This window comes from Dermochelys coriacea, chromosome 23 (assembly GCF_009764565.3).
Source record: "Dermochelys coriacea isolate rDerCor1 chromosome 23, rDerCor1.pri.v4, whole genome shotgun sequence".
NCBI lineage: Eukaryota > Metazoa > Chordata > Testudines > Dermochelyidae > Dermochelys > Dermochelys coriacea.
Window position 1 is genome coordinate 7,197,978 of NC_050090.1, and position 15,724 is coordinate 7,213,701.

A 15,724-nucleotide genomic window follows, 5' to 3' on the forward strand; every position below is an offset into this window, starting at 1 on the left:
CGACCTTGGCTGGAGAGCCTGAGCTCAGCCCAAGCCTAGCCCTGAGCTCCAGACCCATAATGCGTAGGTGTAGCTTTCTCTGAAGACATCCCCTACAGCTTTATTATTCAGAGACCAGGCCTCCTGGTGGCAACACCCATTTTTCTCGTTGTGGTTCTCCAGGGCGTCCAAATGATTTCAGATTCCTGTTGGACACTCTCTCTCTTCAGGAGGAGATGTAACCAATAGGTACTGGCAGCATCGCAAGAAGAACCTGGCCTTTATTAAACAACTGGAATACAGAACGGAAGGGTCATTAGGTTAGCCTGATGAAACAAATCAAAATGTATGTTGGCAGAATCTTCTGCCCAGCTTTTCCAAATTGTCCTCAAATTCCTGTCTCTCTCTCTCTCTCTCTCTCTCTCCTTCCCTCTCCCCTGTTCCAGTCCCTGTGCCCTCCTGGACAGCCGAAAACTCCTGTTCACACCCAGTCCCTTTGTTCCAGGTTCCACTTCCTTAGGGTTCCCATGTTCTGCTTCCCTGGTCTCCTAGTCATTACATATTCGTGTCCAGTTGTTGGTACTGCAGTTCAGGGTGACTGCACCTGTATTCCCTGCCTATGATCCATCAAGGGCCCCCACTCTCTGGCTTTGAGTTCCCCCGCTGTCACCTCTCTTGGGCAGTGACACATGTCTCACTGCCTCCTGACAAGGGTATTTCCAGGCTGCACTATCCCCTGCCTAGGCTCCGAATTCCCCAGCAAGATATACTACCTACGTAGGCATGCCTTTCCTTCTCTTCTGAGATGGTAAACAGTGTAATTGCTCACAGGTTAGTGTAATTGCACACAGCTTGGTCTAAGCAAGCAGATTAATTCTTAAGGAGAAAGCAGTACAGAGAAAATATTTATTGAAACGGTACAAGAATTTACATGCCTGCTAATATGCTCACCAAAGATCAATCGCTGCAGCTCCAACAAGCTCTGTGGCTGGTAAAAATTTCTTCATGCACCCCAAGGGTTTATCCTGGGGTGGGCAAACTACAGCCCATGGGCTGCATCCAGCCCATCAGCTGTTTTAATCCGGACCTTGAGCTCCCACTCTGGCCCTCCAGCTGGGGAGCAGGGTCGGAGGCCGCTTGGTGCAGCTTCTGGAAGCAGCAGCATGTCCCCCTCTGGCTCCTACATGTAGAGGCAACCAGGGGGCACCACTCCACATGCTGTCCCTGTCCCAAGTGCCTCCCACCACTGACTGGGAACTGTGGCCAATAGGAGCTGTGGGGGTGGTGCCTGCAGATGGCGCAGTGCGCACCAGAGCCACCTGGACGTGCCTCCACGTAAGAGCTGGAGGATGGACATGCTGCTTCTGGGAGCTGCTTAAGGTAAGCGCTGCTCCAAGCCTGCACCCCTGAGCCACCTGTCCCAACCCCCTGCCCAAGGCCTGATCCCCCTCCTGCCCGCCAAACCCCTTGGTCCCCACCCGGAGCACCCTCCTGCACCCGAAACCCCTCATCCCCAGCCCCACCCGAGAGCCTGCACCCACATCTGGAGCCCTCACCCCCCCCCCCGCACTCCACCCACCCCAGCCCAGAGCCCCCTCCTGCACCCTGAACTCCTCATTTCTGGCTCCACCCTGGAACCCACACCCCCAGCCAGAGCCCTCACCCACCTCCCGCACCCCAGCCCCAATTTTTTGAGCATTTATGGCCCACCATACAATTTCTATATCCAGATGTGGTCCTTGGGCCAAAAGTTTGCCCACCCCTGGTTTATCCTGTGGTTACAAACTCAGAAGACGCACACTCAGTTTTATGGGGCCATAGGTGCTGGAACCAGGGATGCTGGGGGTGCTGCCACACCTCCTGGCTTCCAGTGGTTTCCATCATATGTAGAGTTTACAGTTTGGTTTGATGACTCTCAGCACCCCCACTACATAAATTGTTCCAGCACCCCTGTACAGGGCCTCAGGAGGCCAAAGTCTCTCCCACCCTTTCCTAAGGATTGGGCCCCTCTTGGACCAGAGTTCCTGTGTTCTTGATGAGAAGGAAGGGCATGAGTCAGTTTAAATTCAGGCTACTGATCCAAAAATCCTTTCTGCATCTGTTGGTCTCTGGAGAACCCAGTTTGCATTGGTATATGCGAGCCTCTAAAGGTGGTGGTGCTTTTCTGGCGGTGTTACAACATGAATAAATTTGCCTAAGCAGTGTTCACTGCTCTTGGTTCCTGGAGGAACTACCCTTCCTCATGGCAATACATGCAGTTCCTGTTCCGCATGGATGCATAAACAATTCATACAATGGACTCCAAAGACACTGAATTTCATTCAATAAGGTGTGATCAGGATATTGCAGGAAATTGCCATGCCTGTCACAGCTAGGTCTTCAGGGCGCTCCATTCATATGTAGACAGTTCTTGATAATGTAGCCATGCCAATCTAGACAAGCCTAAATTACTGGGAGAGTCGTTACTTCCCATAGCCCAGAAGTATAATTAACTCCTTCAAACCCAGAGCATGACATTGCAAAGTGAGGGTGGAAACAGAATCATGCATATTTTCATAAAAAAAAATAATACCAAAACATCTCACTTTCTCCACAGGGTGACATGGTCAAAGCAAAGGGCTAGAATAATGAATCATAAAATCCTAGAAATGTAGGCTTGGGAAGGACCTCCACAGGTCATCTAGTCTATCCTCAACAGCCTTGAGGCAAGAGTAAGTATAGCTAGAATATCCTTGACAGGTGTTTGTCTAACCTGTCCTTAAAAAATCTCCATTGATAAGGATTCCACTGTTTCTTGGTAACCTTCTGCAGTGCATATCTATCCTTATCATTAGAAAGCTTTTCCTAATATCCAACCGAAACCTCCCCTGCTACAGATCAAGCCACTTACTTTATGTGATATCCTGGTAGGCACAATGAAATATTGGTCACCATCCTCTGTATAACAGGCTGGGACATATTTGAAGACTGTTATCAGGTCTCTCATAAACTAAATATGCCAATTTCTTTCAATCTTTCCTCACAGATCATGTGTGAGGATAAGGAGGTAGCTTTGTGGTTTCACTTCTGAATGGCTATTTGTAGCAATTGAAAGATATTGCCATCACCTGGATGTGAGTGTGATGTTGGCCGTTCAGGTGCCAGCTCCCGCAAAGGCCCCTAAGCCTCAGCTGAACACCACCAACCCCATCCCTGGAACCACTCTGGCTTACCTGTGTGTTAGGTTAAAATAGGTATTAGAGTTATAAAAATGTTTAGTGTTAAGACTTATGCAACACTTATAGGAAGATGCATGTATTAATCTCACTTATAACATCTGTACCCCGTGTTCTAGAGTGACATTAAGCATTTGCACTATAATCCTCTGTAACTAAGTCATCAAACAGGGAAGAAGCACTGATTAATGTAAAATGCTGGCTTTCGACAGAAGGTGTTCGGCCCTGCCCACCAAGAAGACCCAATGAAACCAAATGAGCCATTATGAAACATCAAAGAACAAAGATTTTGTTAATTGCATTCCTCCGCTGCCTGCATGAAGTGGAGACATGCATGTGAACTCATCCCATCAGCTTGAATTTGCAGGGGAGAAGGGTATAAAATCCCTAACAAGAAGCTACTGGATTTCTATGCTGCTTGGACTTTGGGAGGGAAGATTTCTAAGCATAAGCAAGGGATCTGCCGCTGCTTAGACTGGGTTAGCCCTAAAGGACATATAGAGCTTACACATTACAATGGCTTCTATCACCTTTTGGAACTTAAGACTATCACTTATTTGTGTGTATGTTTTCCTGCTTTAACCTTTGTTACTTCTTATGCTTAGTTAATACATTTGTAAATAGTTTATTACAGGATTGGCTACAAGACTTGTTTTTGGTGTCAGATCTAAAGTGCATTGACCGAGGATGAGTGACTGGTCCTTTTGAACTTGTAGTAACCTGAAAATTGTTGTGATTTTTTTTTTTTTTTTGGTGTAATGGACCATTTATCAGAAAGGCAAGCTTGCCTGGATGGCAAAATAGGCCAGAGTACTCAGGGGGACTGTCTATCACTCCATGGTTAGGCTGTTATAGTGCCTGAGGAATTTGTACTTGGTTGGTGAAATCTAAGTATAGAACTCACAGCCAGTTTGGGGCGTGTGCCCTGCTTCTTAATAGTCTGCCCTGACCCAGGAACTCATGCTCCTAAGCCACTCCAGACAGCTTGACCATCAGGACCTAGAGCAGGGATCTCAAACTCAAATGACCAAGAGGGTCACATGAGGACTAATGCATTGGCCTGAGGGCTGCATCACTAACCGCACCCCACCCCTTCCATGAGGCCCTGCCCCGCCTCTTTCCACCCCTTCCCTGCACCCACTCCAACCCCTTCCTCAAAGTCCCCACCCCAACCCACCCCTCCCTGCCCCTATTCCAACCCCTTCCCCAAATCCCTGCCTCTTCTCCCCTCCTCCCCTGTGCGCATGGCTTCCTGCCCCTCCCTTCCCTCTCCTGGAAACAGCTAAGCTGTCAAATAGCTGTTTGGCGGCAGGAACTGCCTGGAGGTAGGTAGAGGAGCGGGTAGCAGCGTGCGTGGGAGGGGACAGGGACGGGGAGCTTAGCGGCCACAGGAAATAACTCGGGAGGGCGGGGGTGAGGGGAGTTTGGCGGCCACAGGAAGTAACTCCGGGGAGTGGGGATGTACGGGGAACTTGGTGGGCCGCAGCAAAGAACTCTGCGGGCCGCATGTTTGAGACCCCTGACCTGGAGAGAGGACCATGCTGAAGATATTGCTCAGCTTGTAGGCCTGAGTGGCTGTGATGCTGTCCGCAGTGACTGAGACAGGTGGTGATGGGATGGCTCAGGGGAATAGTAAGAGTCTTTTTTAGCCATTTAGCTTGAGCTGGTGGCCAGACATCAACAAGGAAATGTCAGAGAGACAGTCTGAGATTTTAGTTTGGCCAGAAGGAGACAGGTTTGGAGTAGAGAGGTAGACCTGTGAGTCATCTCCTAGAGATGGTAGCTGAATTTGTGTTTGTGGATGAGATTCCCCAGAGGTAAGTTTTATAGAGGAAGAAGAGAAGGGGACCAAGGACAGAGTGGGGATGTGGAGGATCCTCCGAAGGACATGCTGAAGGAGAGAAGTAGCGGGAGAATCAGGGGAAGAAAAGGGAAGGCAAGATTTCATGAAGAAGAGTATGGTTCATTGTATCAAAGGCTGCTGACAGGTCAAGGAGGATGAGTGTTCCTCATTCCCGGGTAACCCGGATCTCCAACTCAATCCTTCCCCACCAACAGCACCACTGCTGAGCGCTCCCCCTGTTTTTCTCCATAAGAACGGCCATATTGGGGCAGACAAAAGGTCCATCCAGCCCAATATCCTGTCTTCCTACAGTGGCCAATGCCAGGTGCCTCAGAGGGAATGAACAGAACAGGTAATCCTCAAGTGATCCATCCCCTGTCACCCATTCCCAGCTTCTGGCAAACAGAGGCTAGGGACACCATCTCTACCCATCCCAGCTAATAGCCACGGTTGTTCTAATTAGAGCATAAGCTTTCGTGAGCTACAGCTCACTTCATCGGATGCATCCGATGAAGTGAGCTGTAGCTCACGAAAGCTTATGCTCTAATAAATTTGTTAGTCTCTAAGGTGCCACAAGTACTCCTTTTCTTTTTGCGAATACAGACTAACACGGCTGCTACTCTGAAAGTTGTTCTAATTGTCTCCTTGATGGATCTCAGTTGCTTGGCATCCATCACACCCACTGTTTTTTGGGGAAGCTAAAAACCGCAGAGATTGGAACGTCAGGTCATCATGAGCCAAACTGATGAGTTCAACAGACTGAAATGCACATGTCCAGCAAATCTAAGGCTCTGTTAACCCCCAAAGAGTTTCCAGCAATCGGCTCTCAAAGCAATTCATTGACTGAAGAGGACAAGCTGTGGCCACTGAACCTGAGCTACACCCATGCATTTTAGTCTGAGCCAAACTTGGGACAGCTTTCAGACAATGCGTGTGTTGCATTTTTCTTGCATACTACAAGAATTCGTCTTGGAGGTTTTGCACCGATACCAGAATTTCTGGGTTAACAGCAACATTTTAAAGTGCTTTCAAATCCACATGCAACTTCTGGCTCTGCCCCATCCCCTGTGCTGGGAGCTGGCAATAGCAACTTGGAATAGGTCAGTAAAGGCATTGCAAAGGGAAGGGGCAGATTCTCCACCTCTGGAAGTCTTCATGCCAAGACTGGATGTCTTCCTGGAAGATAATTTAGTCAAGCACAAGGTATTCGGATCTATTGTCAGAACCAGGGGCCTTGAAGCCAGGGCCGTGGGAGCAGCCACACTTCATAGATACTAAGGTCAGAAGGGACCACTCTGATCATCTAGTCCGACCTCCTGCACAGCGCTGGCCACAGAATGTCACCCACCACTCCTATGAAAAACCTCACCCATGTCTGAGCTATTGAAGTCCTCAAATCATGGTTCAAAACTTCAAGGAGCAGAGAAGCCTCCCTCCAGTCAACCATGCCCCATGCTACAGAGGAAGGCAAAAAAACCTCCAGGGCCTCTCCAATCTGCCCTGGAGGAAAACTCCCTCCCGACCCCAAACATGGCAATCAGCCAAACCCTGAGCACATGGGCAAGATTCACCAGCCAGATACCCAGGAAAGAATTTTCTATAGTAAATCAGATCCCATCCATCTAATATCCCATCTCAGGGGATTTGGCCTATTTACCCTGAATATTTAAAGATCAATTACTTACCAAAATCCCATTATCCCATCATACCATCTCCTCCATAAACTTATCAAGTAGAATCTTAAAACCAGATAGATCTTTTGCCCCCACTGCTTCCCTTGGAAGGTTATTCCAAAACTTCACTCCTCTGATGGTTAAAAACCTTCGTCTGATTTCAAGTCTAAACTTCCTGGTGGCCAGTTTATACCCATTTGTTCTTGTGTCCACATTGGTGCTGAGCTGAAATAATTCCTCTCCCTCTCCTGTATTTATCCCTCTGATATATTTATAGAGAGCAATCATATCTCCCCTCAACCTTCTTTTAGTTAGGCTAAACAAGCCAAGCTCCTTAAGTCTCCTTTCATAAGACAAGTTTTCCATTCCTCGGATCATCCTAGTAGCCCTTCTCTGTACCTGCTCCAGTTTGAATTCATCCTTTTTAAACATGGGAGACCAGAACTGCACACAGTATTCTAGGTGAGGTCTCACCAGTGCCTTGTATAACGGTACTAAAACCTCCTTATCCCTACTGGAAATGCCTCTCCTGATGCATCCCAAAACCGCATTAGCTTTTTTCACAGCCATATCACATTGGCAGCTCATAGTCATCCTATGATCAACCAATACTCCAAGGTCCTTCTCCTCTTCCGTTACTTCTAATTGATGCGTCCCCAACTTATAACTAAAATTCTTGTTATTAATCCCTAAATGCATAACCTTACACTTCTCACTATTAAATTTCATCCTATTACTATTACTCCAGTTTACAAGGTCATCCAGATCCTCCTGTATAATATCCCGATCCTTCTCCGAATTGGCAATACCTCCCAGCTTTGTGCATACCTCCCTTCAACCTTCCACTTGGCAGCCTGCTAACTGCTGACCAGGATCCTGGAAGCCGAGACCCAGTTTGAGGCTTCGCCCCTGACATCCAATTGGCAGAGTCCCAGAGCTGCCAACTGGGCTGCTGACCTTACTTAAAGCAGCAACAGGAACAGGAAGCTGTCTGAATAACTGGGATCCACCCTGCTCTGTGTATCTTGTGGCTCTCATACCCAATCCTCTGGCTTGACTTCTAGGGGCCCTGATCATCTTCTTGGCTCCTGACATCTGAGTTGTGGTTCTTTCTGATTTGTTGCCTGCCTTTGACCCCCTGGTATCCTGACTTCGACTGACTCTGGTTACTAACTTGTGGTTCTGAACTCTGGTTTGTCTCCTGCCTCTGAGCTCCCCAGATCCTGACCCAGCTGGCTCTTGGCTCCTGACAGTGGACACCAGCTCTGACCACTAGATCTGGCCCAGCCCTGACATCAACCCAGCAATAACTGGATGAAGTTCTAGAGCCTGTGTTATACAGGTCGGACTAGATAACCTAACAGTCCCTCCTGGCCTTAAAATCTAAATCTATAATAGCTATTGGAATACCAGCATTTCTCCGCATGCCCTCCAGCTGGGTGCACTGTGTCAGTGGCAACTATAATTGAATGGTGGAGGAATTAGTGGAGCAGCTTGGCAGAGTTGTTACTGTGATAAGACAGGTGTATGTCAACCCTGAGGGAACAGGGTGCCTCATGTAAGTGCTGATTATTGTAGGTTGTGTCAGTAAAGGTGCACAAAGGTGTGTCCTTTCCACAGGGATTGTCAGTAGTTTGTTGGCATACACGTAAGGGTGAATGGGTGGCAACATTTTGCAAGTCTGAGCTGTTTTGTGTGGATTGGGCTCACTGGTTCAGAGCAGGAAACTTCCATTCCCTACACCAGACCCAAACCCAAGTTTGGCCTTTGCAAAGAGGTGTTAGACTCTGTGCCATGCTGCTCCTGTGCTCTGTTCCCAGCGTGTGCTGTGGCGTGGAGGGTAGAGTGCTTGAATATGTGTCATTGGTACATGGGGATGTTGCTGAAGCAGGGCAGAGCTGGAGTTGCACTGTGTGGGTGGTGTGAACCTTAACTCTTCTTTTCTCCTTCTAAGAACCGAGGGGTCAGGAATCCTTACCCAGAGAGGTCACATTCTCATAGTTCTCCCGCATGACGTCTCTGTAGAGGGCTCTCTGAGTGGGGTCCAGCAGAGCCCACTCTTCCCGGGTGAAATACACAGCCACCTCCTCAAAGGTCACCAGCCGCTGAAAGAGCAAGAGCCCCCTACTTAGTGCTTGCCCCCCCATCACAGGAGAAAAGGGCTAATCACATGGAAGCCCTGGGAAGTGGGCAGTCAGCAGAGTGCCAGCCCTACCCCACTCACAGCAGCCAGGAGACTTGGCGGGGGGGAGGGGGGGAGACCTCTCCCCACTCCCAGAAGACAGAGGGGGTGGGGGGGGGTCTCTGCATTCATCACACACCTACTAGCCAGAGGCAGATCAGAGGGGCCAACTTTCTAATTTCCCCCAGGGGGTTCAATCCCTGCTTCACCCCAGGCCCCACCCTGCCTCGCCTCTTCCACCCCGCCCCTTCCTGGGCCTGCTCCACCCCGCCCCCTTCCACCCCCTCCCCAGAGCATGCCCTGCCCTTGCTCTGCCTCTTCCTGCCCCTGCCCCAGCCCCAGCTCCTCCCCCGCAGTGCCTCCTGTACGCCACTGACCAGCTGATCCTCGGCGGGTGGGAGGTGCTGGGAGGGGGGGAGGAGCTGATCACAGGGGCTGCTGAGCACCCACTTTTTTTTCCCTGTGGGTGCTCCAGTCCCGGAGCACCCACGAAGTTGGCGCCTATGAGGCAGATACAGGAAACAGAGCTGCTAGCATGGTGCAGGGACAGCTCCCTGGTAGGAATCCCAACGCCCTTCCCATTGCCATCAGCTGGATGTGAGGGGATGGGTTATCTCCCCTACACCTCACTGGGTGGGGGGGGGGTCCCGTTCATATCTCACAGCAGCCCCTTGTTAGTAGATTCACACTCCAGCACTTAGAGGCTGGAGAGTTTTCCCAGTGCAGTTCAGGGGGTTGTTTCCTGTTCCACAGTTCAGGACTTTTATACCCCCAAACAGAGGTGCTGGAACAATTTTTATAGTTTTCAGAGTAGCAGCCGTGTTAGTCTGTATTCGCAAAAAGAAAAGGAGTACTTGTGGCACCTTAGAGACTAACAAATATTAGAGCATAAGCTTTCGTGAGCTACAGCTCACTTCATCGGATGCATGTAGCTCACGAAAGCTTATGCTCTAATAAAAAAATGTTTATAGTGGGGGTGCTGAGAGCCATTGAACCAAACTGTAAACCCTGTATATGATGGAAACCACTTCAAGCCCGGGGGTGCTGCCACACCCCCAGCACCCCTAGTTCCAGCACCGCTGCCCCCAAACCTCCTGGGTCTGTTCCTAGGACCCAGCTCCTCCCTTTCTCCCACCTCCAGGCCAAACTGCCCAGCAGATCCCGTCTGCTATGTATTCTCCCCTCTCACACAGGAGCCTACCAGCATCCCTACCTGAACTGGCTCCACGGCAGCCATTTCCCTGCCCTGTCGCTGGGGAAGAGGGGATGAGCAGGAGCGAAACCGGGATGTTATTCTGCAGCCTGTCAGGACAAAAAGAGCAAGTGGGCAGATTGCAGAAAAGGCTTTATTTCAATTTACCTCACAATTCCCCACAGGCTCTTTCCCGGCAGAGCTGTTCTCGACTCTGCCATGCAGGGAAAATGCTTGGTCGCTTTATTGCAGAGCAGACCTGGCCTCTCTCACCAGCACTAAACCCACAGAGACATTTTTAAACCCTCCCAGGAACGAAGTCTCTGAATCAAATACTAACCACATGCTGATCCCTATGTTAATCTGGAGTCACTCCTTCTCCTTCCCTCCAGTGACAGGATTAACACTAGTTTCAGTGAAACACGAAACATGGCTTTGGAGAGATGAGGACAGAATCTGTTTCAACAGGTCACATCTGGGATAAGGACTCAGGGCAATAGTTTTCCCTCCCAAATGTGAAGTTCTGGCAGTACTGAAGGGGCCAGTGCAGCAAAAGTTGTGGTGATTGTGACAGATCTGGCAATTTCCTTGGTAAGTGTTACAGAATGAAGTTAAGTATCTTTGGAGACCATTGTAGGAAATGCAGAGGTTTTGTATTATTGTGGGCCAGGTAGATCAAAGGACTATATTGAACAAGGTGGCCGACAAGAATGGTCTTTTGGGACAAGGTGTGTGAACTGGATTTCCTGGGAAATATCTTGAATGCAAATCCCCCCACCCCAGTTTATGCAAATTCCCAGCCTTCTGAAGATATGCCCTGAGGAGTGGGCCTTTGTCTGCTGGCCACGTGTTATTTGAGGCCAAGATCAAAGGCCAAATCTGTATAGAGGCAAGATTGAACTATTTATGGTTGTTCTGGTTCTAGTTAAGGCTGTTATGAACTTGTAACAACAGAAAAAAAGCTTAGTGGAGTTTGAGGGCCTGGCTCCTTTTAGAGCCCCTGCTGGGGGTGGAGGCTGATTTCTGGTAAGCTTATAAGCATGTGTGAAGGTTTTTATTGTTTTTACACTGCTGATCGCCTCTGGAGACAACGCAAAGTGCGGACACTGGCCTGTTTTTGCAGTGTGGCGTGCTGGGGATATCGCAATGTAGGCAGGGAGCTGTGCAACCAGGAAACACTCTGGACAGGAGGAAGAGAAACACTGGACACTGCATTAGAGAGGTGCTGGCTGGGAGCCAGAAGCCTAAAAATGGGTGCCCTTGGTGGACCATGCAGTGGAGATACATGTGCAGTTGTCCTGAACGGTGAAAGTGATTTCATATCAGTATTTGCTAAAAGGATAGAACATTAGCTCACCACCTGCTGGCCACTCACACAGGGAGCACTGGGTGATGCTTTTTTAACCGGAGAATGGAGGGTGTGAAATTTCCATGCCGTCACTGGCTAACAGTGGCCACTGATCCACTCCAGAGGCGGCTGCATCTCAGCCCTGGGGAAAGCAAACCCTCCTGGAGACCATTTGTCATAAGGTTTGGGGATACTTCTGGTTAGGCATGGTGTTTAAGGCCAGAAGGGATCAGCAGATCATCCGGTTTGACCCCCTGTATATCATAAACCACCAGCACCATGCAGCGTCATCACACTAACCCAGAGACTGAAATTAGACCCCAGCATATCAGCCCACGGGAAAATCAACTATTATGTTCCACAGGGAGAGACTAGGAGGGAGTGAGGACCACCGATGTCAGAGCCACTGGACTAGCCACTTCCTGCTTCTGATGTACTTTAAAAACAATTGCTCTTAGTTTGTGCGTCTTTTGCTAATTGTTCTTCAGATTCGTTTTTGGCCTCCCTGCCTAATTATGCTTCCTGTGACTTGCCACAGTTAATGTTTCATTCTGTTTTTTTCCCCATGGGATTTGATTTTTGTAAGAGACAGCCATGTTTGGAGATGGGATGCTAGATGGGAGGCCCAAGCCTCTGAGGTGGCACTGAGCACTCTCTCTCTCTCAAGTGCTTGGCTGGCTGGTTCTTGTTCATCTGCTCGGGCTCTGAGTGGCTGGGGTCAGGAAGGAATTTCCCCCAGGACAGACAGGCAGTGACACTCAAGAAAGACAAGCCTGTTGTGGAGAAGCTAAATGAATTATTTGCATAGGACTTTACTGCAGAGAATGTGAGGGAGACTTTCACACCTGAGACATTCTTTTTAGGTGACAAATCTGAGGAACTGCCCCAGACTGAGGTGTCAATAGGAGGTTTTGGAAGAAATTGATAAATTGAACAGTAATAAATCACCAGGGCCAGATGATATTCAATCTAGAGTTTTGAAGGAACTCAAATGAAATTTCAAAACCGCTAACTGTGGTATGTTACTTACTGCTTAAATCAGCCTGTGTACCAGATGAGTGGAGGATAGCTAATGTAATGCTGATTTTTAAAAAAAGGTTCCAGAGAGGATCCTGGCAATTACAGGCCACTAAACCTTACTTTACTACCAGACAAATTGGTTGAAACTATAGTAAAGAACAGAATTATCAGACAAATAAAAGAATGTTAGGAAAGAGTCAACATGGCTTTTTGTAAAGCTAAATCATGCCTCACCAATCTATTAGAATTCTTTGAGGGGGTCAACAAACATGTGGATGGGGTGATCCACTGCACGTAGTATACTTGGACTTTCAAAAAGCATTTGACAAAGTCCCTCACGAAAGGGTCTTAAGCAAAGTAGGCCGTTCTGAGACAAGCGGGAAGGTCCTCTCCTGGATCAGTAATTGGTTAAAAGATGTGGGGGAGGGGGAGAAGGAAAGGTAGGAATAAATGTTCAGTTTTCAAAGTGGAGTAAGGTAAACAGTGGGATCCTCCAATGATAAGTACTGGGTCCTGTGCTGTTCAACATATTAAAAAGTGTGGTGGCAAAGTTTGCAGATGACCCAAAATTACTCAAGATATTGACTGTGAAGAGACACAAAAGTATCTCACAAAAGTGGATGAATGGGCAACACAATGGCAGATGAAATTCAATGTTGATAAATTCAAAGTAAGGCACATTGGAAAACATAATTCCAACTATACATGTAAAATGATGAGGTCTAAATTAGCGTTACCACTCAAGAAAGAGATCTTGGAGTCCTTGTGGATAGTTCTCTGAAAACCTCCATTCAGTGTGCAGCAGCAGTCAAAAAAGCGAACAGAATGTTAGGAATCATTAGGAAATGCAAGTAGGTTTTCCTATTAGGAAACGGATAGATAAGACAGAAAATACCATAATGCCACTATATAAATCCACGGTACGCCCGCATCTTGAATACTGCGTGTACTTCTGGTCACCCCATCTCAAAAAAAGATATATTAGAATTGGAAAAGTACAGAGAAAGACAAGAAAAATGATTCGAGGGATGGAACAAGCTTCTGTATGAGGAGAGAATAAAAAGACAGGGACTGTTCGTCTTAGAAAAGAGATGACGATGAGGAGATATGATGAAGATCTATAAAATTATGAACGGTGTGGAGAAGGTGAATAAGGAAGTGTTACATACTCCTTCACATAACATAAGAACCAGGTGAACCTAACAAAATTAATAGACAGCAGGTTTAAAACAACATACGGAAGTACATCTTCACAAAGCACACAGTCAACCTGTGGAACACATTGCCAGAGGGTGTTGTGAAGGCCAGAAGTATGAATGGGCAGGGGCAGCAGATTTGTAGAAATTTTGGTTGTGCCCAGAATGGCCAGAGCCTGCCACCCCCCAAACTCCGCCCCTCCACCTGCCTAAGGTTCTGGGAGGGAGTTTGGTCGGGGGGGAGGAGGTCTGGGGTGCAGGCCCTGGGCTGGGGTAGGGGATTGGGGTGCAGGATAGAGATTGGGCTCTGGGAGGGAGCTTGGGTGTGGGAGGGGGTCTGGGGTGCAGGCTGTGGGATGGCATTTGGGTGTAGTCTCTGGGCTGGGGCAAAGGTTGCAGGCTCTGGGAGAGTGCGGAGGGCTGGGGTGCAGGCTCTGGAAGGAAGTTGGGGACAGGAGGTGTGTGGGAAGGTGGTGGGGGTGCAGGCTCTGGGACGGAGTTTGGGTGCTGGGTGCAGGCTCCAGGCTAGGGCAGGGAGTGGGTGTGCAGGAGGGGGTGAGGGGTGCACGCTCTGGGACAGAGTTTGGGTGCAGGCTCTGGGCTGGGGGTGGGGGTGCAGGCTCTGGGAGGGAGTTAGGGGATGGGAGGGGGTGCAGGCTCTGGGAGGGAGTTTGGGGGTCAGAGGGTGGGGGGGGGGTGCACGCTCTGGGATAGAGTTTGGGTGCAGGCTCTGGCCTGAGGGTGGGGGTGCAGGCTCTGGGAGGGAGTTCGGGGATGGGAGGGGGTGCAGAGGGAGAGGGTGCAGGCTCTGGGAGGAAGTTTGGTGGTCAGAGGGTAGGGGCGGGGGTGCAGGCTCTGGGAGGGGGTGAGGCACTCACCTAGGTCTCCGAGGCAGGGCAGGCTGGGGGTCCCCACGCGCTACTACCCCCAGGCACTCCCCCTGCAGCTTCCCATTGGAAGGCAGGGGCGCTTGGGGTGGGACACAGATTCCCCCCCCCCCCGCCCAGGGGCTGCAGGGAGGGGCTGGCAGCCACATGCAGTGAGCAGGCAGGAAGCCACTCAGCTCCTCTGTGCTGCCAGTGGTGAGTGGGGGGCCCTGGGCTCTTTTAAATGGTCCAGGAGATGCATGGGGGGGGCGCCTGGAGGCAGAAAGCGGGGCCGTGGGAGAGACCCAGCCTCAAACAGTGCTGGAGCCAGGTATGTTAATTGTATGTTAATAGTTCATAATAGGAATAGAAGCAAAAATTGAATGAATTTCTTATCAGTATTTTATCAAGAGAGAGAAAAAACTCCAACACTTGATATGCAATCCTTGCAATATTCAAGAATTTGTGGAAAGGGCAAAATCTGAGGAGATTTCAATGTTAACATTTTATAATGAGAGAGATATGGAAATATCGCAGGGGATATTAAAAGAAAAGGAGTACTTGTGGCACCTTAGAGACTAACAAATTTATTAGAGCATAAGCTTTCGTGAGCTACAGCTCACTTCATCGGATGCAAATGCATCCGATGAAGTGAGCTGTAGCTCACGAAAGCTTATGCTCTAATAAATTTGTTAGTCTCTAAGGTGCCACAAGTACTCCTTTTCTTTTTGAGAATACAGACTAACACGGCTGCTACTCTGAAACAGGGGATATTAAATTAGTAATAGATAACTAGAGAGAAAATGGGGCAAGACTTAGGGTATTTTATATCAATCTTGGGGAGTCTTATATCAGAATTGGGGAGAAGTGGGTCAAAAACTAAATATTTGATAATAGAAACAGTAAAATCTGAGGGCATTTTACATCCATATTCAATAATGAGAGAGAAAAGTGGGAACACTTGAAAGGATTTTATATGGCTTTTTGTAACCAAAGGAACCCCCCCCCCCATTCACATGATGAACAGGGAGTCCTTTGAAAAGCTGCTTTAAGAGGACAAGGCAGGGGAATACAGAGCTGAAGGCGGATGGGCAGGCGACTCGTGGAAGCTGCATCAGGCAGTTGGGGGGGGGGCAGTAGCTAGGACTGGGTAACCTGAGTCTGGGTGCCATAGTAGCAGCCGTGTTAGTCTGTATTCGCAAAAAGAAAA

At 48.9% G+C, this 15,724-nt stretch overlaps 1 protein-coding gene across 3 annotated transcripts in view; it reads right to left on the minus strand.

The window, feature by feature from the left end:
- LOC119847287 (zinc finger protein 333-like) overlaps positions 1-15,724 on the minus strand; it is a 31,253-nt gene that overhangs the window by 12,075 nt on the left and 3,454 nt on the right. The window contains exons 3-5 of one of the 3 annotated variants that reach the window (XM_043501485.1): positions 10,106-10,194; positions 8,689-8,815; positions 7,110-7,112 (exon numbers count right to left, since the gene is read on the minus strand). In XM_043501485.1, the coding sequence (XP_043357420.1) occupies positions 7,110-7,112; positions 8,689-8,815; positions 10,106-10,194 (219 nt within the window). Of the gene's footprint in view, positions 1-6,068; positions 6,214-7,109; positions 7,113-8,688; positions 8,816-10,105; positions 10,195-15,724 lie in introns of those variants that run through there. The other 2 variants (XM_043501486.1, XM_038381932.2) reach the window with 2 other exon arrangements.